This window comes from Mastacembelus armatus, chromosome 21 (genome assembly GCF_900324485.2).
Source record: "Mastacembelus armatus chromosome 21, fMasArm1.2, whole genome shotgun sequence".
Classification (NCBI taxonomy): domain Eukaryota; kingdom Metazoa; phylum Chordata; class Actinopteri; order Synbranchiformes; family Mastacembelidae; genus Mastacembelus; species Mastacembelus armatus.
The window spans coordinates 17,806,304-17,830,178 of NC_046653.1; the positions used below are offsets into that span (position 1 = coordinate 17,806,304).

At 39.7% G+C, this 23,875-nt stretch overlaps 1 protein-coding gene across 15 annotated transcripts in view; it reads left to right on the forward strand.

Annotated features, from left to right (window-relative positions):
* mcf2lb (mcf.2 cell line derived transforming sequence-like b) overlaps positions 1-23,875 on the forward strand; it is a 32,283-nt gene that overhangs the window by 7,185 nt on the left and 1,223 nt on the right. For 4 of the 15 annotated variants that reach the window (XM_033324994.1, XM_026296300.2, XM_026296304.2 and 1 more), the window contains 29 exons: positions 5,751-5,834; positions 7,539-7,653; positions 10,444-10,534; positions 13,497-13,616; positions 13,758-13,874; positions 14,310-14,459; positions 14,559-14,683; positions 15,152-15,266; positions 15,349-15,468; positions 15,807-15,998; positions 16,096-16,287; positions 16,521-16,680; positions 17,056-17,117; positions 17,235-17,290; positions 17,458-17,524; positions 17,606-17,721; positions 17,862-17,931; positions 18,031-18,123; positions 18,222-18,314; positions 18,435-18,560; positions 19,041-19,262; positions 19,374-19,466; positions 19,934-20,012; positions 20,106-20,196; positions 20,333-20,439; positions 20,627-20,719; positions 22,046-22,111; positions 22,274-22,351; positions 22,745-22,854. In XM_033324994.1, the coding sequence (XP_033180885.1) occupies positions 5,751-5,834; positions 7,539-7,653; positions 10,444-10,534; positions 13,497-13,616; positions 13,758-13,874; positions 14,310-14,459; positions 14,559-14,683; positions 15,152-15,266; positions 15,349-15,468; positions 15,807-15,998; positions 16,096-16,287; positions 16,521-16,680; positions 17,056-17,117; positions 17,235-17,290; positions 17,458-17,524; positions 17,606-17,721; positions 17,862-17,931; positions 18,031-18,123; positions 18,222-18,314; positions 18,435-18,560; positions 19,041-19,262; positions 19,374-19,466; positions 19,934-20,012; positions 20,106-20,196; positions 20,333-20,439; positions 20,627-20,719; positions 22,046-22,111; positions 22,274-22,351; positions 22,745-22,854 (3,203 nt within the window). Of the gene's footprint in view, positions 1-755; positions 1,282-3,861; positions 3,925-5,750; positions 5,835-6,501; positions 6,584-7,339; positions 7,395-7,538; positions 7,654-9,063; positions 9,895-10,443; positions 10,535-13,496; positions 13,617-13,757; positions 13,875-14,309; positions 14,460-14,558; positions 14,684-15,151; positions 15,267-15,348; positions 15,469-15,806; positions 15,999-16,095; positions 16,288-16,520; positions 16,681-17,055; positions 17,118-17,234; positions 17,291-17,457; positions 17,525-17,605; positions 17,722-17,861; positions 17,932-18,030; positions 18,124-18,221; positions 18,315-18,434; positions 18,561-19,040; positions 19,263-19,373; positions 19,467-19,933; positions 20,013-20,105; positions 20,197-20,332; positions 20,440-20,626; positions 20,720-22,045; positions 22,112-22,273; positions 22,352-22,744; positions 22,855-23,875 lie in introns of those variants that run through there. The other 11 variants (XM_026296306.2, XM_026296294.2, XM_026296295.2 and 8 more) reach the window with 11 other exon arrangements.

Genomic DNA, 23,875 nt, shown 5'->3' on the forward strand with positions numbered 1-23,875 from the left:
GGTGTCTATTAGCTCATTTTAACTGAAATATATCTTTTACACAACTCATTGAAATGGAATCTAAATTGCTACATTCTGTTAAGAAACAGTGTCTTTCTTTGAGAGGTCTCATTAGAATTAAGTCTTTCAGTGAGTTTGTAAGAATGGGGCCTTTTGAGTGGTATAAACAAGAATAGGGGCTTTGAATGGATACAGTCTACGAATGTTTAAATGGGGAAGCAGGCAGCGTTTGAATGGTCTGATCAGAATGGAGGCTTTGTACTTTTGGTCTACATAGCCTGAGATAAGGCAGCTGAGGAGCCCAGGTTTTGTTGGTCTAGGTAAATGAGCTGTAGGAGCTGTAGTTCTTACTGTACCTAACCATGGTGACACATTTGACTGCAGCATAACATGAATGATTTTTCCTGTTTCTGAATATTCTTACATAATCAAAACTGGAGTCCATTTAAGAGGTCTTACATTAGCAACCTGGAGGCATTGCTGTTTAGCCAGGTGGGGTCAGGTAATTGTCCTTTTAGGGGAGAGATAAAGGTAGTGGTGCAAGCAAATAGAGGGTGGGGTTGAGTCCTACACTGTAGCTTTTGTCTCCAAGGGAGGTAACCTGAGGTTGCAAAAGGAAGTGCTAGCAGTTACTGAGAGACATCCTGCAGGGCACTTGTAGTGCACCTGCACCCTGACAGGCAGTGTGAAGTCTGAAGAAAGGTGGACCCAGAATGAGAAGGAAACTGTTAATGTGATATGTTCAGCAAAGCTGCATGGAACAAGTTTTAAATAATTGGACTGAACTAGACATAGATAGGAACAGCAGGATGGGAGGAGAGGAGATGGCAGATTCAGGCTTTGTGAAAGATAAGGATATGGAGGCTGACTTAGACTCTGGATTTTGCATGGCTGCAAACTCAGAACCAGGTCTAGCAGGACAGGTGAGTGCAGGTTCTAGTGAATGGCCAGACAGAGAGGAGCTGGACTGGTTTGTCATTACAGGACACACACACGCTTTGTCTGATAGTCAAGAGCAAAGAGAGGGAAGCCCAGGAGGACATAGAGGTAGTCAAGAGGAAGGTGAGATGGAAGTTGATGCAGGGTCAGTGCAAAATGGAGAGATTGAAGCACAAAGACACACAGAGATGGATCAAACTAAGGAAAACAAGGAGAAAAGGATGGAGGGAGTGTTTGATGTGTGTTTGTGGCCAGTAGAGGAGAGTAAGGGTCATGTGCGGATTGCCCTGGAAGAGATGGAAAGATTCTACAGGTTTTCTCGCTGCTGCCACTGGCTCTATGGTACGTGTTAGATGTTTTTAATCACATCCTTTTTTATGTATCACGTGATATTTGCATTCATTTTCCTACTTTTTTTCAGCTATGTGTAGTTTCCTACCTCAACTCTTTCTTAGAGCAGTACCATTATTAACTGTCATCACTGTTGACATTGCTTTTCTAACACTTGTCTGAATCCTCTCAGCCCTCAGCTTCCTTAACAATATTACATAGACTTATCCATCACCCCTCAAACTTATTTACTGCTTGGCTTTATCTCTGTTACTCCTCATCCTCCATGATCACAACTGTAAACCCCTTATTCCCACTTGTTGTCCCCTACTCTCCCAGGGGAAATGGCTGAGGGGGTGATTTCGTTGCACCATTGTTAACTGATTTTCTTTTAGGTTTTATGTATTTTATGTCTGTTTTGGTGAATCAGGATTTCAGCCTACTGCCCTAGTCCTGTTAGTAGTGGCAGGCAGTCCAGGTGTGTGACTGACCCACTAACATTTGACTCATCACCCACAGTTTGTAGTGCGAGTGGACAAAATCCCCATCTCTTAATCCTCGTCGTTAAGCCTTTAAAGAACATTAGTGCTTCAAGCAGCAGGTGGTGTGTATATGACTGTTTATTTATTTATATATATGTGTGTGTGTGTGTGTGTGTGTGTGAGTGTGAGATAGAGATGATGGAATAATACGTTTTTTCAGGATTTTGGTTTTGTCATTAGTAAAGTGGCCTTGTTAGTAAAGAGCAGAAAAATCATTTAAATGTCTTGTGTGTTTATTTATATAATAGTTTCAGTGTAGACATATATGAATAAAATAAGTACCACAAATCATTTGAGTCCTTATGTGAATGAGCTTCAAAATTCCTTGTGGGTCATTGAGGCATCATCGATATTTGTTGATGAGTGAACATATGATGAAAAGAGATGGGAGACCAATTGTTAGAAAGTTTATGTAACACTGGTTCATCCTCTTGCTTTAAGATGACCAAAGGGATTTTTTGTGCGTATTGTGTTGCAATATGCAAGTGACAAAAAGTGCTTCTAAGTGGTGACTGAAACTCTGATCTGGAGGGGATTTTTCAGTAACAGTATAGCCTTCTTCTGGAAACAAAGTGCAGCTCTTGCTGGCCTGGTTGGGTGGCTGTTTTTGACTTGATATGCATGGGAGTTGCTGGGGGCAAGGTGTGGCTAGCTGAGTGAGGCTAGGTCAGAAAGCAGAAACCTGTGGGGGTTTCTGTGTGAACTTGAGTCCATGAGAAGTCTATGAGCACCCTGCAGATGGCTAAACAGGTGCAGCTTTGTGTCCCAAGCCCTCAGGCAGTGAGTGGCCATTATCAGCATGGCATGACTGCTTTACCAAAATATGCATGATAGTCTAATGCACACCTTGTCAGATTCATGGAAAAAATCCTAAAAAAAATGGCCTATTGAATGAAAAGACATCTGGTGGATTTTGTGAAACTTTCAGACTCTTTGCCTCATTTTATCTGCCTGCAGCGTAACAAGAACCCACTGTTTTCTGTGTCTTCTAACCAACATTTCAACCTAGAGATATCCATCCTTTTGGTGATATGTCTACCCAGTAGGGCTGCATTATTAATCATTTTTGATCTCAATCTTGAAACAGCTTCTCCCCTAATGTCAACTGGAATTGGCTCCCGCCCCTTTGCAACCCTGGATGTACCAAAATAAGCAGAAAGTGGATGGATCTCAATTCAGACGGCTATGTCTTTAGGCCGTGTTAACCAGTAACAGGAATGCATTATATCATATGACAAGCTATACGTAGAAAGACTGACACAAAAACAAAACCAGCATGATTGTCATTATAAAAGAAAATTTGGGAAATTTGGGATGTGCTTCCTATGCCCTATGCAATTGCCCTGTGTGGGATTAATTAAGTAGTAAACAAACACACAAGAAAAGGCTCCAATAGTGATAGTGAAATGAGTCAGAGCCTTCCAGTGATGGTGGGGAGGATAAAAACAAATGTTTTCAACTCCATTACATAGAATAATAGTAATATTGTGAAGATCATGTTGTTACTTTTGGCATCATGTAAAAAAAAATATGTCAAAAAATAATGAACATGAAATAAGAAAAAAATCACGATTCATATTTTACCCAGAACTGTGCAGCCCTACTACCAAAGATTAGGAAAACAGCAGTATTATAATGTAAGAAACTGCCAAATACATAATGATCTTTTGGTTTCGTCTGACTCTAAATTGTACAAGAGCAATGTGAAATATAAGATTAGTCAGTGGAGTGCAAAAAGATGAAATCCTGATTAGCTAAAATCTTTAATATTTTGACACAACAGGTATGATACCAGCTTTTCTCATAGGAAAAAAGGTTTAAAGAGGCAGGTGACTGAAAATGCTAAACAAAGCTGACTGAGTCCTCTCTCCTAACACTTTGAGATGTTATGAGTGTGAGTGTGGGTGTGGGCATGTCTATGTGTGAGTGATAGACAGACAACAAGCAATGAATGTCAGTGTAGTAATACCTTAAAGCCATGTCACCTGATTTCCTTGGTTTCGTTGCCACAGGGTAACAAACCTTTTTGGTTTGTTTCAACTGCACTCAGAGGAGAGCTGAAAGGGAAAGGACCGTGTCTGTCAGGAAACAGACACAAGCCATTCAGCACATGGTACAGGAAAATAAGGGGAGCGACATACAGTGCACTTTTTTTGTGATACTCCAAGTTGGACTAAGTCTGTAGGTAGACTTGGTAGATGTGTCTTGACCTGGGTCTGAACCCGGTGTCACTTCTTAGCCAGGGATTGCATGACAGGTATGGTGCAGTACTGGGGAAACTGTTTGGATAGTGCATTCATCTATGTCTTGTCAGTATAGTTCTTGATACCTGTTTCTTAGAGACTGAGTTTTTTTTTTTTGTAGAGTAGTCTTTTGTAGAGTTTACCAAGGTAGTGCAAGCTCAATATTCAGACAAAACAAAGAAAGAGATGGACACTAGTTGTTACCTTTATGCTGTATTATATCTCTGTCTGTTAAATTCATTAAGTATATTGAATGCTTCCTCCATCATCTTCAGCATGAGGTGGGGATTTTCTTGTGTTAAAAAATACAAGGGCAACAGTTTGTGAGGCCTAAAAATAACTACTAGTTTTGATCCAGAAAGAAATGAAATTTATGGAATAAGAGCAACGTTTCTTTTAGTTTGACAATAGCATGGTGACTCAGTATAGACTCTCTTAGGAAAACAGAGCAAACAAAGTCCTAAGCTGAAAAGTCAATATTACTCTTACTCTTACTTGAACTTACCTGTTTGTATAGTAACCACATTTACAGGATGGTCTTTGACTGTGAGAAACTTCCTGACTTTTCTCATGCCTGGAGGCCTCTCTGTTATTTTCTCATGTATTTTTGCTGCTGCCGTGTATTTTAGCTGAGGTTTGTGTACAACAGGTTTATGTACATGGGATGGCTGCATGAATCAGCTGAAACAAATGTGAGTGATGTGAATGGTTTCTTTAATGTTGGAGGACAGATAACCTATATACAGATGTATCTATATATAAATGTAAATTAAATTAGGATGTGTATGTTTGACTAATATGAACACAAAGAGTATATGAGACACATCGGCAAGGCAGTAGGGCAATAATCCAATAACACAGAACTGTACTTTGCCAATCTTTCTGTATTGATCTGTTTTGCCCTTTTCAGTGTAGCTCTCAGTTTGATGTTGAACTGAGGTTTTCTTTCACCAAGCAGTACTGAAAGATTTGAAATCATAATTGATTGCATAAACTCTATATTCCATGGAGAGTGCTTGTAGTATTTATGAGGCCAAGGTGTAACCTACACCTTTTCCACATTCATTTGCCCAGATAAATATCTGTCTGTGCTTTGTCTTACAAATAAGGATACAATTTAAAAACTACTACATTTGCCCATTTTTCTAATATATTGCTCTTACCGATTTCCTACATGCAATGATACTTCAATGATGTACAGAGTTACAGTATACTGCCTGTCAATGTACTATGAGTTTCAGCTGCCCAACTTCTAGTTTGATCCCTGGTATAACCAGAATCTTCATCTCCTACTGGGGGATTAACCTTAAATCTGATTATTTTAATCCTCATGATAGGGCTATTGAAGATGCAGTGAGGAGAGTAACAGAGCCTGTTTCCCTATATGTTATATACCACAGAAAATATGTGTGGTATCTAACTAGGAAAGGAAAATTGGACTGGAAAGGTCCATGTGGGTAATTCTTGGAAAATGTGGTATAGGTTATATCAGGTCTTATAGGAATGGCTTTGCAACATGTCTGTATTGTGTGGAAATAACAGATGAAATCAGTACTTTAAACATGGCAATTAAACAAATGTGATAATTACACAGACCAGATGAATCAACTTTGACTCATTCTGTATTGTACATCCTCAGCTCTGATGCCTTCCTAACAGTGGCATATGTTTCTTTTTTTTTATTATTTTGTTCCAGATGAAATCATGCAGCTGGACAGCAGTCCTCTTTGTGCTGCTGACATCACCCCTGACCTCAAGAAGCAGTTCGCCTTCCTTTCAGGTAATGATTTCCTTCTATGTCTGTCCCTTTGTGTGTATAGGTATGTGTTTTTAGTCTTTCTTAATTGCCATTATTTTATCTCAGTCCATCTGCTGTCTGCCAGTTTATTTCTTCATAAGCACAACACTGGACTGACACCCAAGGAGTATTTTCACTATTACATACACTACGAGTCAAAATTCGGACACACTTTAGTTCAATAGGAAAGTGTGTCGAAAATTGTCCAAACTTATCACTCAAACTCAACGGTTTTCTTCTGGCAGTGATGTTAATTTGCTATTCAAATGTTAACGGCCTCCTGTTCTTTCTCACTGGTTATCAGATTTTGGTCTATACCCACTGTCTGTTTACTGATCTTTCAGTTACTCTCTTCACATTTCCATTTCATGATACATATCAGGAACATGTTGGTATTCAAGCCTTTTAAACTGCAGAGATTTTTAGGTATTTGTTGTATTGTAAAAACAGTTCAGTGTATGCGTGTCAGAGGTGACCTTGTGGCTGCAGCAGAATCGGGAACCATTTTGCAGCCAAAGACCTAAGCAAACGTTGAAACCATGACTATGCACTTGCTGTTGCTATGGCAATGAGAGAAGGAAAGCAGATTGATATTCCAGTCACATACGCTGACAGAGCAGCTGTTCCACACAAGGAGTGAGACTGTGTGTGTGTGTGTGTGTACATGTCTTTCTGTGGTTGCATGGAGGGCATTTTCCCAAGTCCTCTCACCATCAGAGGTGTTTTTAGGGGTAAGATTTTACTTTAAGTTGTTGTTGTACATTAGGGTTAAGGATTTGGTTGTGATGATTACTGGTAGGGGCTAGAGAATGCATTATGTCAATGAGTGCCCTCACTACTACAGAAAGACCAACATGTTTGTGAGTAAATAATACTGATATGAGTGATGGGGTCTTACAGGAACACTCAGCTCTTTGCCAAATTTAGAACAGTTTAGGTTATTTCGCATTAAAAGCTTTTTTATTAATATTTTGTCTGTGTTTGCTATTGTGCTCTGTGCTATTCTCACTGATTTGAAGTGGGTGGTGTTCAGCTGAAGAAAAGTGATGTCAGTTATGGGGCTGTTTGCTTATTTTCCCCTGCAACAAATCAAATTTGGTCAAGACACACCTACAAGAAGACTCAAGATTCACTGGATTTTTAAACTCTTATAAACTCTTATAATTTATCACTAAGGAAGTTTTTCCAAATGTTGTCCTTGATGGTTGCTGCTTTATAAACCAGGGACTTTAAGGTTAAAAAAATTCAAGGAGGAGGGTATATCTAGTCCTGGAATTACTATGGAATAATAACATCATGTCTCTTTTCGCTACTTTATTTTAAAGATTTTTTAATCCATCTGTGTTGGGGGAAGAATTTAATGTACATCATCCACTCATCAGTTAACAGCTTTAACATCAGTGCCTCCATGTGGCCACAGTTTTTTATTACACAGTAATCTCTTTTTATTTTTGCTATAAATCATTAAAATATATTTTCCTTGTAAGATTCATTAACAGAGCTCAGAACAGCAGCCATGAAAGCTATCAGAAGTTTAAATGGGTTTGTTTTTGCCCTGTTTATTACATCTTATATCCTGAGTGCTTTATTGACATGTAATATCCCCAAGAATGCAAAATATTCTTATTTCATATTTTCTGTATGTTCACATGGAACATATTAATGTTCCTCTTTTTTATTTTCCAGGCGGTAGAGGAGATAATGGCAGTCCAATCATTGTGTTCCCAGAATTTCCTGCGTTCGGAGAGATCACAGACAGAGAGTTTCAAAACGTGCTGACCTACCTTACCAGTGTGCCCAGGTGAAGTCCCTCACATATCCCTACTCACTTTCTTACCTCTACTGTATTTCCTATCCTGTCTTGTTAAATAACTCACTTCTTTCACCCCATCCACTTTTGTCAATGGGGTCTCCACCAACTTCTTATCTCCCTGTTGATGCTGCATCCACATTCGTGATGAAGTAAGATGTGTTACAAATTTGAGACTTTTCTGTGTGGAGTTTGCATTTTCCTGGGTTTTCTTCCAAGCACATGCAGTGTAAGTGAATTCAAACTTAATGGATGGCGGAGGAATGGTGATAAAAAGAGGCAATATTGATAAAACACTTTGTGAAAATGTCTCATTTTTTTGAATATGAAGTCTGCCAGTAGGTGGCAGTGGATACTTATTCAATGTTTCATTTCATAAGTGTTGAATGCTGAGGATATGTTCTGTGGATGAGATAGTTCATTGTATGCCTACTTTTAAGAAGGGGTGTGATTCTTGTATTAATAAGATGGCCCAGTCATAATCCAGGGGCTTTATCAGTGTTTTGCAGATTGTGCTTGTAGAGTAGATGAGACAGGGGGAGGGGCAAGGTACAAGACCATCCTTTCATGTAAATATTCAACTATCTCCTCTCCTTTTGGCTGTTTATTTTTCTTTCCCTTTCTTTAAGTCTTCCTCCAGTCTGTCCTGTCCTTGCTTTCATCTTGCTTGGAATAGTAAAGTGTGCAAAAATAGAAAGAGTGATTCTGACTGCTTGAATCTAAATAATGCATACAGACAGCTGGGTAGAGCTGTGTTCTGAAGTAGCTGAGTGTATGTATGTCTGTGCACTTCACATGAATGAGAATCTAGCTTTTCTCATACTGCTTACTTTTTGTACAGTAAATATTACAAACAGGATGATGACAATATAAAATTTAACGTAAGACAGTACAGATTTAACCTACAGACAGACACAATTTAAAATCTGGTGTATCTAAATTCACCTCCTATATGCTCTATCAATAGATTTTAGCTTTAAGAGGGTCATCCACTGAATTTTGAGAGAATTCAGTGTAAAGCTGTTGTGAATACAGAAACAGATGGCTGGACCAACCTGAGGGACCAACAACCTGACAGGACATACACAGCCCACAGCCAGGGGCGAATGTCCTGCATTTTTGTATTATGACCTTGAACAGCTGCTGCTCATTTGAAACAAATACCTTTGAATCTGTGTTAATTGCAGACATAATTTCCAAGGATGGTTGGCTCATACTATACATATTCACACCTATTACATATTAACTGTAAATATTTTATTAAAGCTAAGCCTGACAGCTTGAGAGTTCTGAATATTTAATTTTTGTGCTATGTTGAGTACCATAGGATAAGAGGAGGGTGTAGCTGTATGTGTGCTGCTATGTCTGCAAATGCATTCAAGCTGCATATTTATCACATCACTGCAGTGCCATTAGGCACAGCTGTTTCACAGCTCAGCAAACAGGTTGCAGTGCTTGTACACACTTTGTCTTGAGCAGTTAAATTATTACAGGACCCTCACCACAATATCACCAGGTAATATCGTTAAACTCCATAGATTTTGTGTATTTATAGTTTCTTTTTAGAGACAGTTGACTTTAATTAGCATTTTGAAAACACCAGTGTAAATGCGCCAGCTTTGCTTCAAAAGCTAATTTACCTCCAATCTGCTAACATAACTAAAAAACAAAACAGAAAACTAGCACTGTGTATTATTGTACTGCAAAGTGCCACTGTGAATGTACACAGTAAGAAAAGTATAATGTACAACGATATGATAAACATTCTGTATCTTGATAACTTAAATTCTTATGCTTTCAGTTGGCCTCGTGCTTTCATCTTTAAGCCTGTCTATAAAGATCCGCTGATTGGCTACTAAAGCTGCTCTTCATTTTGTACCCATCCTCTGATTGGCTTGTATCTCTACTGCTCCCAGTGTTTCATTGGATAACAGACAAATGCAGTGCAGGAGGAGAAGGGGGTGGATGCTGAGTTGGTCTGAGCCACTTGGCTCCCTCCCCTGCAAACAGCACAGCATGCTGGGATCTACTCATCTCCTCTGTTTGTATTTTGTCTTGATTGTTGCAAGGGTCGCTCTTTTGTTTTGCTGGAACCTGTTTGTGTAGTTAATAGTTGTAGAATAGCATATATTAAAGCAAATACAAGAGGATTATTGCAACATTTATGCATGAAAGGTGACAGTCCTAAAGTGCTCACATATCACCTATGCTGTAGGTGCATCATGTTTTCAGGTAAGCAGAGATTCTTGGTGAACTGTACGTGTAATTATCTTTGCTTGTTGGTGGTGTGTAAACCTTATAGCTCTCCTCTCTCCTGGGGCCAAAGAGGACAGTGCAGTGGGGGTGGGCAAAGGGAGAGAACAGGGGGCTGGAGGCTGATGGCCAAGAAATCTGGAGGTGCTTCACAGCATATTCTTTTATGGACTACACCAGCTGTCTAGGATAAAGAGCAGCATAACAAAACATCAAGCTGTGAACCAGCAATTGTCTTCTTCATTGTATGTTTTGGGTTTTTTTTTTCCTTAGGCTTTTTTGAATGTGGTGGGCTCTCTTTTGTCATTAAAAGTGACTATTTGTAGTCGTTACAATCTAGAATAAGTTGCAATAGCTTCTGTATGCCTCAGTGCTGCAGTGTGAGTTTTTGGCATTATGAAGTTAATGTTTGTATGATCTCATCTTACTGTGGTGTGAAGTGAATCCTGCTCACCCCTGAACCATCTCCATGGATAAAATGTACCACTTTCTAATTTGTATTAAATAATTTCCATCTCTGTGTTCTAGTTTATCGTCGACAGGCGTGGGTTTCATTCTGGTCATTGATCGCCGTCAAGACCGATGGGCGGCTGTTAAGGGGACCCTGCTTCGTATAGCAGTAAGTTTGCCTTTGTGTCTGCATGTGTCACCATGCACTTACTCTGTTCTGGTTGTCTGTTCTGGTTGTCTGGTTCTGGTTGTCTGTCTATGTATGTGGGAGAGAAACTGCCCATTAATAAGCTGCTCTCTTAAGGGGAGAAGAGGCTTGTCAGGGCACAGTGAGGTGTTAGGGCATCCCTATGTCTTTCACAGCTCCACCACTAATGTCATCACAACCCTGGGGGCTTGATATGAGCCAACACCATCCTTGAGCTCTGGCCTGTCACCATCACGGCCGGCCATGTGTTTCCATAGCTACAGGGAAAAATAAATAGACTTATGCCAAAAAAAGAGAAGATGTTGATTCTGTTTCCTTATTTATTTAAATGACTTTGCTTCAGCTCTGTTTATTTTTAAGAAAAAGCAGATCTATTTAAAATAAAAGGCCTAAGCAAGATTAGTTTAGATAATGAGTCATGTTGCATGAAGCATGGGAAACAACTGTAAAAACTGTCTCCCTTCTATTTAGCACGTTTTATTTTCCTATCATCTTTTAATTACTAGTTTATCACACCTTTTTAAGGTGGTTATGTTGTCATTTTTACTAAAGACTGGAAATACAGTGGTGGATAATAATTAGATAATCAGTACATTTCAACTTATGAAGCCTTCTCTGATCTTTCTTGCAAATTTATATTGTTCCAGGAGGGAGACATCCTTCATATCAGCATTGAGTTTACATGTCCTGCCAATGCAGTTGGTCTCTGTATTGCTGATGACATACAGGAAATAAAAGAGAAAAAGTACTTAAATATGACAAATTCCCTCTAAGGTTCTACATTAACTAGCACTGCAATACAAAACGATGAAATGTCTAAGAGAGAGAATGTCTGCTAAATATCACCACCCGTGGTCCCCAAACCCATGGGAGACCCAGTCACTCATTTCAAATTAAATCAAATTTTTATTAATCCCACAAGGGGAAGGCCTCCTTAGTACTGGCTGACAGGCAGGTAATAGGGGCCATTCAGTCATCCCTGCAATAATGTCCTGTTTGGGGTGATTCAGGCAGGCTGCTAAATGGAAGTTCATCGGCTAAATATTCAGAACATACCGTGTCACTCGAGATCAGTCTGTTTCAGGATGTGGGCATGTGAGACAGAAAATAAGAGAGGGTATTGATTGTTCTGTTGAGTCATTCTCTTTTTTGTGTCTATTTATATGAACCTAGTTATGTATAGGTGTGTGAATGTGTGTGTGAGGACCGCTACCCATTGCTGAGTTTGATCTGATGACAGACAGGAAGTGTGTTTATAGACTGGTCCTAATTAAGTCTACTGTGTTAGTGTCAGTCCCTAAAGCATACCCTCCTCTCTTGTCATTTGTCTGGCTCGTCTTTGAGGCTTTGTTATGCTGCTGTGTGTGCTGTGGTCTACTTGTTCTTTGTTCTTGTTCTTCTTGTGACAAAGAACAAAGAGCAAGTAGACCTCAACCATAAATACCAATGACCATGTATCTAAGCACCATGGCTGGCTGGTTAGAGGCTGCAACATACATTTAATGGGTAAGACTGGAGATATTCTGTAGTAGTGTTGTCAGCACCGTCCATGAAAAGAGCAAAGCCAAGAATAAATTTGTCTGACACTTAATATTTTCGAAATATTATCTCAGTATTATCTCTCACAAATCAGTGAGAAATTCGCTACCTAGCTGATAAACCCATTATTACTGAAGATACAAGTCATTGGTCATGAATATTTTAGTTTCGTGAGTTAAAAAAACATTTTCTTTAATCACCGAGCGGAAATGTAGGTTTCTAAACACATTACGCTGGTCTAAATAGTGTATTAGGGGACTATTTTCATTTGCAGTAGTGAGGATTAACACCAGCTGGATCTTATATCTGGCATTGAATCAAGGTAAACAGTGGCTGTCCATGTTCACCATATTGCATGGAACTTATCACCCAGTACAGACATGCAGTGAAACTTATTGCCAGTACGAAAATATAATGTAATTTGCTTGAAAATCCAATTTTCTGCTTTGCAGCACATTTTAAACACGCCTTTTCTCCTTCTACCAGCAGATGAGCAAGGGCAAACAGTGAACTGATGTATTAATTTCATTAACAGAGCAAATCCCAAGTGTTATTAACAGTATATTCATTGTCATTCCTGCTTAGACAAGCATTCTTCACTTCACTCAGGGAGGATGGCCAATCAGGTTGACCATCCATTTAGGTCATTAGCTAATTAAAGCGGCATTAAGAATTGGCTTTCCACATAAATGTCTGTCTTCATCCAGATGCTTTCACAGCAGTACCTGTTTATTAGTTCTTTTAACTGAGCAGAGTGTATGCTAAATACATAGCATGATACATATGAGAAAGATTAATAAGGATGTTCCAAAGGCATCTAATAAACAGTTTTCATGTAATATGATGTTTTTGCTTTATGCTGTTTCTTAGAGATTACTATTTTAATTTTCATGTCAAGGCACTCTAATTAAAATAGCCAAAAATCACAAAACATTTGATCTCAAATGAGTCAAAAGGCTTTAAAAAAAGGTAAAACCTTTACCTTGTTCATGATTCTACTTTGACAAATGCATCAAAACTATGCCAGTTCTTAACAATGTCAGCTGAATTCATGTGGCTACACTCATGTGATTTAGTTGTGATTCTTTCTCATTATTCATGCAGCAGTGTCTAAGGGTTATGAAGATTAATGTCTCTGCCTCAGGATGGTGCCCTTCATCCCCCACATCTTCCCTGTTATTATATACCTCACACACTCCTTGTACATGCTTGAATGTGTTTGAGTGAGCATTTTCTCTTTTTTGGTGGGAAATGGGAGAATAATGTAGAAGAAGAGCTGGTTGTCATTAAAAAGAACATGTGATGTATAATACGCTCAGGGTGGAGGAGGATCCTGTCTGCTTTGTTACATATGTGACAGTCTCCATCTACTCTTTAATTTCAGGGTTCCTTCCCAGGGAACCTCCAGCTGGTTCTGGTTCTGAGGCCCACCACCCTTCTCCAGCGCACGCTCTCTGACATCCTCTTCAAGTTCAACAAGGATGAGTTCAAGATGAAGGTGCCGGTGCGTGCAGTCACTTGTAGGAAAATGTGTACATATTTTATAATCCCCTTGCAACAAGCTCACAAACAAAATGACAAAATATCAGAGTTAATATATTTTCTAATCAAATGACATATAGGTAATGGGGTGTTTCTGTATCAGGTCATCATGCTGAGCTCTATAACTGAGCTCCACTCCTACATCGACCGAACCCAGCTGACCCAGGAACTGGGGGGAACGCAGGAGTACTGCCATGAGAAGTGGATATCTCATCGTACTGTATGTACACTGTACAGTATACACAGCCTTACACTGAGCGATCAGCATGGAGAAAATAACCTCCTTCCCTTCCTCAGCTAACACAAACAGCTTTAGAGATGCATTAATTTAATATATACAGTAAATACATGCAGACGGTGAGAAAGACAAGAATGAAACATATGGGAGAATTGGAAGTCTGCTTTGAGAAGCTCAGGTTAAGTGTGATATAAGCTCATTTAAACACATTTCTATTTAAACACAAAACTTTCCATAAAAATGCTTGTGCACAACTGCAGTGAAATAGCCATTTAACAGTACTGTTACATCTGACCATATTAGCATCATACTGTACCAACTGAATAAAAAAAATGGAGACGCTGCAGATATGGCATTTTCTTGCATCTCATCATGAGCATTCATACAGACAGTCTGTCTTTGTCTTGTATGCTTCAGGCTATTGAAGGCTTTGCACTAATGGTAAAAAAAACGGCACAGACCCTGCAGTCATTTGGGACTGAGCTAGCTGAAACTGAGCTTCCAAATGAAATCCAGGCCACAACCATCCTGCTCAGCTCACACACCAACAAGAAAGACAAAATGAAGGTAACATTAGCATTATTTCTTTGTATTTCCTCATAAAGTACATTAGTTGTGTGTTTGGATGACATGTGATCTACAGTTTATATACCCGTGTACCTACAGGAGGATCTGCTGCTGGCTCTGGGTCAGGGTAGCAGGTTGTTGGAGAGCATCAATGAGCCTGTGACACGAGACCCTGACCATAATATGAACCAGGATGAAATGGAGAACCTGGCTACAGTGCAGAGGTTAGACCTGCTAGGGCTGAAACTACTCCAGAATAGCTGCTTATACCCAGACAGAATTAGGCTGATTCTCCAGAGGAATAAATAAAATGTCATTACCAGAAACCTGTCAGTGTCACAAGCAAAAGGCACTGACTTTTTATTAACACACTTCATCACTTTATAGTAAGTTAGAAATGAATATGTTGGAGTAAACATAAGCAGTAGTTCTATCATAGTTACACAGCCTCTCAGCAGTGAATTTGATTCATTCAGGTAATATCAATGAAGAACAAATTGATTCTCCTGGCAACATCATTAGCTCTATGTAACATACACAAAAACACAGGAAAAAAAAAATCCAAATATGAGAATCCCTACTGCATTTTCGTCGCTGTTCATTCCCCCACTGCCTTTTGTACCACTCAACTACTTTTGCTTATAGTCCATCCCTGTCTTTGGCTGCTCCCATTTCTTCTGCTCCTCTGTCAGGCTGCTGTCTCAGCTGGATGAAACAGAAAGGGCTTTCGATGAGTTCTGGGTGAGGCATCAGAGCAAACTGGAGCAGTGCCTTCAACTGCGCCACTTTGAGCACAACTATAGAGAGGTGAGCCGACAGTTGTCTGTCCTAGACCTCAATCTCCATGATTGCTTTGAGAACTTGAAAACTGACTGTGTTTCTGCTGCAGGTGAGGGCTCTGCTGGATCAGGTGTCTGAAAAACTTGCAACCTTCTCTGAAGTTGGGATCAGCCCAGCACATGCTGACCATATTTTTTGTGAACTCACCAGCTATGAGGAGAGAGTCTGTGTAAGTAATACCCAACCCCTCAAAAAAGCTTTGTCTAGCTATGGTATGAATAGCTAATCCTTATAATGGGGCTTTGTTCTCAGTTGTGATTGTTTCAGAATAACAGTTATATAAATACATTCATAGTCATCTAGATGTTTAGGCACTATGTGTCAGCACAACTTCACAGCCAAAATAGACTAGAAAATATGTAGAATAAATAATTACAGCAAGTTTCAGATTTCAGGTTGACTGTCAAGTGTAGCAAATTTGGTTAAGATTTGATGAAACCTGTAGGAAGACTAGAAAAACTACATCCTCTGCAGAGGTAATAACTATCACTTAACACTGGTCCACAGGAGGTGCTGGACAGAGCCTTGGCCTTGTCTCGTGAGGGTGATGAACTTATCCAGAACTCACACTATGCTGAAGACTCCATTCAGCCCAAATGCATTGAGCTCAGAACAACCAGCAACAATGTGAGCGGCAACTTCAGTACCAGAAAAGACCACCTCCTCAAAGCCATGGAGCTGCACCACTGTTTGGAGATGGTATGAAGAAAAGATTCAGATGCTCTTACTGCATTTATCTTGTCTCATTTGTCGTTTTATTTTTTACTGATTATTTTTTCCCTTCTCTCCTCTTCAGGCTTCTAAATGGGTTGATGATGGTATATACCTGCTGGCATCTCAGCCAGTAGACAAGTGTCAGTCACATGAGGGTGCTGAGTTAGCCCTGCAGGAGCTCGAGCGTTACTTGGATAATGCAGGCCAGAACCAGCTGACAGAACTTAGTATCATCTGGAAAGAATATGAGACTGTGCTCAACCAGCAGTTGAGGGTAAGAGGACCAACCATAGAACACTTGTTGCATTTCATATATCACTTTGTCATTGTCTGATGGCTTGTGGCAAATTGATGAAATGTTTGTGAACAGATGAGGCCTATAGGAGTTGTTGTCAGTTGTCATGGCAACCAGTATAGTGTCTCAGAAGTTTTGTATTTGTTAAATTGTTAAAATACTAAATATTTGAATTATGTACTTAAATATTGGCTATTTTTTTCCTATGTTAGGATCAAGTAGAGAAGGTTTTCCAGAAGCAGGTGTCCATGCAAGAGATGTTTGACAAGAGGAGGGTCAGCCTGAAAAAGCTAGCAGCCAAACAGACCAGGCCAGTGCAGCCTGTAGCCCCCAGACCTGAGGCCTTCATCAAATCCCCTCTTAGTTCACCAGGTCAGTCTGCACACAGACACACCATGTACTCTTTACTGTGCAGAGTATTTTCAGATTTTTTAGTGTGAGTAGGTGAAAAACATGAATGTCACTTTATTCCTTTATACTTTAGGAATGCTGTAGACATTTTCATTGTAAACACAAATAAGTCAGAAATGATAAGTGAGTGGTAGATACATGTACATTTAAAAAAGTTAGTGATTTCTTGTTATCAAGAAATGTGTTTGGTGCTTCAAATATTATCTTTGACTGACGTCCACCTAAAACTTGCAGTAAAAAACTTGCAGTGACAGTATATTGAAACAACAGGTCAACATTGCTCTCTTCTGAAATTTTAATGACCTAAATATGATGGTGGTGTTTCCTCATCCGCAGCACACAGAGCACTGCAGGAGAAAAACTGCTCAGAGACAGACTCTGGGAACAACTGTGTGAAAGTGAGTGGAGTATTGTCATGTTTTGGTTTGTGTCTGCACACTGTTTGGTTTGTTTGTCCTCTAAAGTTCATCATGTCTGTTGCTTCTCATGGTGATCCAGTGTTGTTTTTTTCCCAGACTAACAGACATGCCTCTCTGACAGAGGAGGAGGAGAACCTAGCAGTGCTTAGGAGGTGAGGGATCAGACATTGCTTTATCAACTATTGTTAAATTAAACAGCAGATAGACTGTGTGAAAACATTCCTCCTATCTACAGTGCTGTGCATCTGTCTTTTCTGAGGACAGCAAATCCTTTATTTGACCTTGTTCTACCTGTCTGACTCTGTTCTTCTGTCTAAAGACATGTTATGAACGAGCTGCTGGAAACTGAGAGAGCATACGTAGAGGAGCTGCTCTGTGTGTTGCAGGTATTTACTATCATATTTAAGGTTTTATATTATGTATTTTACCTGTATCTGAAATTGTATGCTCTTTTTTGTGGGTTACAGGGATATGCCTCTGAGATGGATAACCCAGCCATGTGTCACCTCATCCCTGCTCCTTTGCAGAACAAAAAGGATGTTCTGTTTGGCAACATGCTGGAAATTTACCACTTCCACAAGAGGTGAATGGGCGCCATCTGGCTGTCATGGATGATATCTGTACTGTGGCATGTTTTAAGCCAACAAAGATGATAATTTCAATCAGTAGTTCTCATCTTTTATCTGACTCTTTTTTGTCTTTACTCTTGTGTGCTGTTTCTAGGACTTTTCTGAGGGAGTTGGAGCAGTACACTGACTGCCCAGAGTTGGTTGGAAGGTGTTTTCTTGAGAGGGTGAGGGAATGATGACATTTTGGGCACAAAGATGTAAATCCAGCTGTACTGATGAAAACGTCTCTTAAATACAAATCAAATTTTCACTGCTGTGCTCAGATGACAGACCTGCAGATCTATGAGAAGTACTGTCACAACAAGCCTCGCTCTGAGAGCCTCTGGAGGCAGTGCTCAGACTGTGCCTTCTTCCAGGTGAAAAAAACATCTGCAAATCCAGCTTCTTTAACTTAAAGTTGATTATTGAGTTTTATTTGAAATAACAGTTTTTTGTTTTGTTTTATTTGTATCAGGAGTGTCAGAAAAAACTGGAGCATAAGCTGGGTTTAGACTCCTATCTGCTGAAGCCTGTTCAGAGGATTACCAAATATCAGCTGCTACTGAAGGTATGATACTATCAGCAACAAGTCAGCTGGACTGTTAAATTGAGTTTTTAGTGGGACTTTGTTTTTTTTTTTAGTCATTGCTATGAGCTGCTTGCTCATGTTTCTGTAATATAATTACAGGAGATGCTGAAATACAGCAAGGGGTGTGAGGGGGCAGATGACCTGCAGGAGGCGCTGACCTCCATCTTAGGCATCCTTAAGGCTGTCAATGACTCCATGCACCTCATTGCCATCACAGGATATGAGGTAAGACATTTCACTGAATCAGAGAATAGCTGTGTGATATACTTGACATCATTGACATAAATGTGGAAGACAAAACACCATGAATGTGAAATTTGAATGTGATCTTGTCTAAAAACCAGATTGATGTTATGATGGTCTCGAGCACATATTTGCATTGATGCAAAAAGGCATGAATAGAATTACAGTAAAAAGAACGTACTCACAGATCCAATTTGCAGCTACAGGCAAATGTTTAAGATGCAAAATAAAAAAGCAAAAATCATGTTATAACAAAAATAATACACAACCTCATTTTTTTGGGGGGGGGTGCAATGTTGCAATGTGCAGTTGAGATGTGAAGACATTACAGTAGTTGATAGATTCATCAGTTATGAAAATGGTCTTTTTTTTTGCAGCCATATATATTCGTATGTTTTAAATAGAGCATGTGGTAAATCAGCTGTATCTCACATAATCTTTTCCCTTTAACTCTTTACTCAGGGTAACCTGAGTGAGCTGGGCAAGCTGCTGATGCAGGGGTCATTCAGTGTGTGGACAGAGCACAAGAAAGGTCATGCCAAGGTTAAGGATCTGGCCCGTTTCAAGCCCATGCAGAGACACCTCTTTCTGCACGAGAAGGCCCTGCTGTTCTGCAAAAGGAGGGAAGAGAATGGGGAAGGCTATGAGAAAGCTCCCTCATACAGCTTCAAACAGTCTCTGAGTGTGAGCACCTCTGCGACTGCACTGTTTGAGTTTTATTGCATTTGGCTTTTACACTGCCATTTGTTTGTATTAATAAAATGTTTTGCATTTTTACCTCTCTCTCTTTAACAGATGAATGCTGTGGGCATTACTGAGAATGCAAAGGGAGACAACAAGAAGTTTGAAATATGGTGCAACTCCAGAGAAGAGGTTTATATTGTTCAGGTACATTAACGTACAAAGATTAATAGTCTGGTAATATTACCCAGTTTTCTAACCGTCAGCATGAAAAGGCTAAAATCAACTATGATTTGTCACAGAGCTTCACTGGTTTTCATAAGCTATTAAAAACAGAATTGAGCCACCCCATGACGTGGGTGACGTTGTCTATTACTCCCAACAAACTGACTAATTACTGTTGTTTTAGTAGTGACGGCCACAATCACAGTGCAGCTGTTTTAGGAAATTAGATCTATAGATAGGCCCTCAGCATTGTACATTGTTGGTTTTTGATCTTTTATGGAACTTCTTGAAGTTAATACATTTTAAAATAACAAAATAACATTAGAACTTATATATTAAGTACTATGTACTTTTGCAATATAGAGTTGGCATGTATGTGCTTGTCTTCCTCCAGGTAACAGTGGAAAGCGTTATACAGTTTGTGCAAACATTTTGACATTGTGTTTCAGGCGCCATCAGCAGAAGTAAAAACCACTTGGGTCAATGAGATCAGGAAGGTTCTGACAACCCAGCTGGAGGCGTGTAGAGGTACAGAAAGAGGACAACCTCCCATTTTTATGATTAACTGAAATGCTGATATTTTACCAGTAATGATTATGGCAGTAACATCCTTTTTTCAAGTTGCTGTCCCTGTTTTAGAAGCCAGCCAGCAGAGGGCACCAGATCAAGTTTTCCAGTTCCCTCCTGCATCCAGTGGAACACCAAGTATCAGGTAGGTTTGTTTTTGCCTTTCGTGTTCTTTCTCAACATTTTAAATGAATTGTTTGATTGTGTATAAATAAAATCCTGCAAACATTCCTTCCAGAAGTTGTTGAAGCTTCACACATTTTACATTTCTTCACCCACAGTCCATTCAAGTCTGCTCAGAAGGGCTTTAAAAAGGGAGAGGAGAAGAGAGCGGACCCTTGCAGCCCTGATGCCCACTCCTCTTCTTCACCAAAGCAAACGGGAAAAGGTGAGTGGAGAAACCAAGAGACAATACTGTCCCCTGTTGTGTCTGATGATTAACCCACGTCTTAACTTCTGTCTTTTCCCAAAAATAATGTAAACTCTTCCCTGTTTATTGCTTTTCCCTTTACAATTGCTTGACTTACCTTCCCGCTTCTTTCCTTTCCCGCTCTCTTGCTTTTCCTCTGGGTCAGATGAGGCTGTGACAAGCCCTACCTCAGACAGAGCTGCTGTGGCTAAAAAGCGCTTTACTTTACAGGGCTTCAGTAACCTCAAAGCTCAGAAAGGTAACTCAGGCTATTGTTAATTTCATATCCAACTTATCGGATCTTATGCATTAGTGAAATGAAATGTGTATTTATTCATGTAGTAGACGAGAATTTTGTTGAGTCATTTAAAGAATTTACTGATACACTTAATCTGTTTCTTGCTGAGAGTTACGATACCACTCTGTCTGTACAGTGATGACAAGACTGCTTCTTTCAGGCAAAAAAATAAGTTCACAATTGATCATTTTTACACTTCAGTTTTTCTACAGTTGAAACAAACCAGCTATAATAGATATTAACACCTACATGCAGTATAAGCTTCATTACAGCGATAGGCACCACAGTCGCCATGATGGACAGGTATTATTTAATGTAATGCATCCTAAAGCATGTATGTATAAAAAGGCATCAGGTCAGTCCACAATTAAAATAATCACAACGAACTGAATTTACAGTTGAGATTCTCATAGTTTTCTTTCTTAAAGGTCTTTGAGAGAATGATTAACTTATCTATTGTAATAAATCAAATGTAATGCATTGTGAAGCAACAGTTTGCTTATGTTGCTCCCTGGTACTTGGTTTTGGCATTTCTTTGATTAGAACATCCAAAAGCAGCACAAACTCTGGTGTTTGCTACAGTTTCAGCTGATCAAAACAGCCAGACTGCCATAGGCAATATGAGCATGTCAGCAGCTTCTATGCAAAATCTAAGTCTAGGTCCTCCTGTGGATACTGGCAAGCAGATTTACTTACAGTCAGAGCCAGACTAGTAGCTTCTGTTTCAAGTCTTTCAAGTCTCAAGTTAGTGTAAACAGCCGCTAGCAGTAGCCTCCTGTTCATATAACTCTAGGCAAGTAAGTTAAAAAGTGTTTCCAAATATGTTTTTAACTGTTTCCCAAGCTATATACAGGAAGGAGGACTAATACATTTTAAAGCTGTTTGGTCAGTAGGTCAAATCCTGCATGCTTCCCTCCACAGAGCCCTCAACTACTGATGATAAAAGTTTAACATTGCCCATGACAGTCCTCCTGTTGCCAGGTACTGCACAGCTGTAGACCCCAGGTTTATCAAATCTGATTCAATCTAATGTTTTCCTTTCAAAAGCAACACAACATTTGGCTGTTTTGTGGTTGCTCTTATTAGAATTAGTTTACCTCTGTGTTAGTTGTCTTTCCCCAACCCTTATAATTTATTGTCTGTGATTCTTAGAACTGAAAATTTCTTATACTTTAAAAAAAAAAAAGTCATAATTTGTAAAATGTACTTCCTGGTTATTATTTTGCTTGTGGCTTATTTCTTTCCTCCAACAACCACTTTTCATTCCCTTTTCTTGCTCCATGGTAGGATCCCCCACCAGCCCTGATCACAAGACAAAGCGCCAGAGTGACCCTACACCTTTCGGCTTCAAAGGTATGTAGTCTGTTCAGCGGCAACTATGGACTCTCCCTGTCTAGTTAGTTGTTGATACATGATACCTGAGCACAGCCAAGGTCTCTAACACTGAGTTTGACTGGCTGAAGATGCAGCAGGGTGAGTTGACCGGCTGTGTTTCCATTCCCTCCTGTCCCTCAGATGCAGGTCCTCCTCCCTTCCACCTGAGCAGGGCCAGGTGGTTGAGCACCTCTAATCTCTTACAGACAAAGTGGAGAGGTACACTAGCACAACCTGGCTCATGCTGGCTGTGTGTTGGATCCAGTCTTTTCACTACTGTAAAACTCTCTCTCTGTTTTTGCTTTATCCAGCTGGCCACATTTCTTGCAGGCTTAGTGTAAATCACAGACACTCACATTTGATGTGGAAAAATGTTTACTTCACCTTTATTTCTTAGTTTCAGTCAGATAGAAAATGTAGCATTGCATGACAGAGTTTTTGATAATTGCTCTGGGACTGATTGTGCCACGCTGGGAATTAAAGAGAGCTTTTTGTGCTTCTTCCTTTCACTCTTTCCCACGGGTAGGTCTCACTGCAGGTCATGCGCATGTCTGACAGCAGCTGAAGTGAAATGTTGCAGTAAACTAACACTTGTGTTTTTCTTCCTCTCAGGCTGGAACAAGGCCTCCCTGTCAATGGATGCCTCGGAGGAGCATGATGGCTATTCCAGTGCTGAGGATCCTCTTAACTCTGACCCAGAAGACGACAACAGCAAGAAGCTGGTGAGTCAATGCTTTACAAAGTCTTAATAACACTGGAGAGAAACGTCTGATTACACAGATTATGGGACCTCACCTCCCATTTTGGGGACAAACAGCTAAGATTGCGTTGGTTTTTTGGTTCAGGGTGGGTGCTGTTGTGGTTACAATTGGTTAATGGAGTGAAATACACGTCAATGCAATATCCCAAGTCAATGCAATATCCCAAGTCTCTGGTAATGTGTTGCATATCTAGTGCACAAGTGTAAATCCAAAATCTGTCTGTAAAAGTCCTCAATAAGCCATGAAACCGAGATTTTGACAATATTATCCTAAAGGTCTGTTGAAACTAATACATGTAGAATAATTGGCAGCAGTGAACTGTAGCTGTACTTATTACCATCTGGCTATGGAACATTAAATGAGTCAAAAAGGTGGGCTTGTAAACAGAGGTTTCTACCTGTAAAGTTAATTTTGTAGGTTTGTACTTTCAGGCTTTTGCGCATTGCTTTCCAGTCTGAGAAGTTGTGAGTTAAATGATGGCCAAACAACTTCTATACATTGGGTGTTGACTGTTTTACCTGTAGCAGCAGTTGACTGCCACTTGATCAACAGAACATGCTAGCCATGGCCTCACAGCGTGTCAACATAGGTTTGTAAGCCTCAAACTGAATGTACAAACCTGTAAAACATAAATTTGCAGGTAAAAACCTAAATTTATGTACAACACTAACAGTGTAAAATTGCCTATTAAGACATTTTAGCAGTCTTGTTAATATTAATCTGAATTATTAGTTCTGGCTTCCTGAGGAATGTAAGTCCAGCATTTACTGTCCTGTTTCTGAGATAAAAATACCAAATCCTACATTATGTTCACCGGCTCGTTGCTAACTGTCTGGTGCCTTTAAACTGCTGGAAGGAAACATAATTGTTTATCGCAACCCTTGCAGAAAATGGCCTCCTGCAACTGCATGGAAACATAGAGTGATCCAGTGTTGATATAAAAGTATTGATTACCACAGCTTTTCATGTTGACCCACATTTT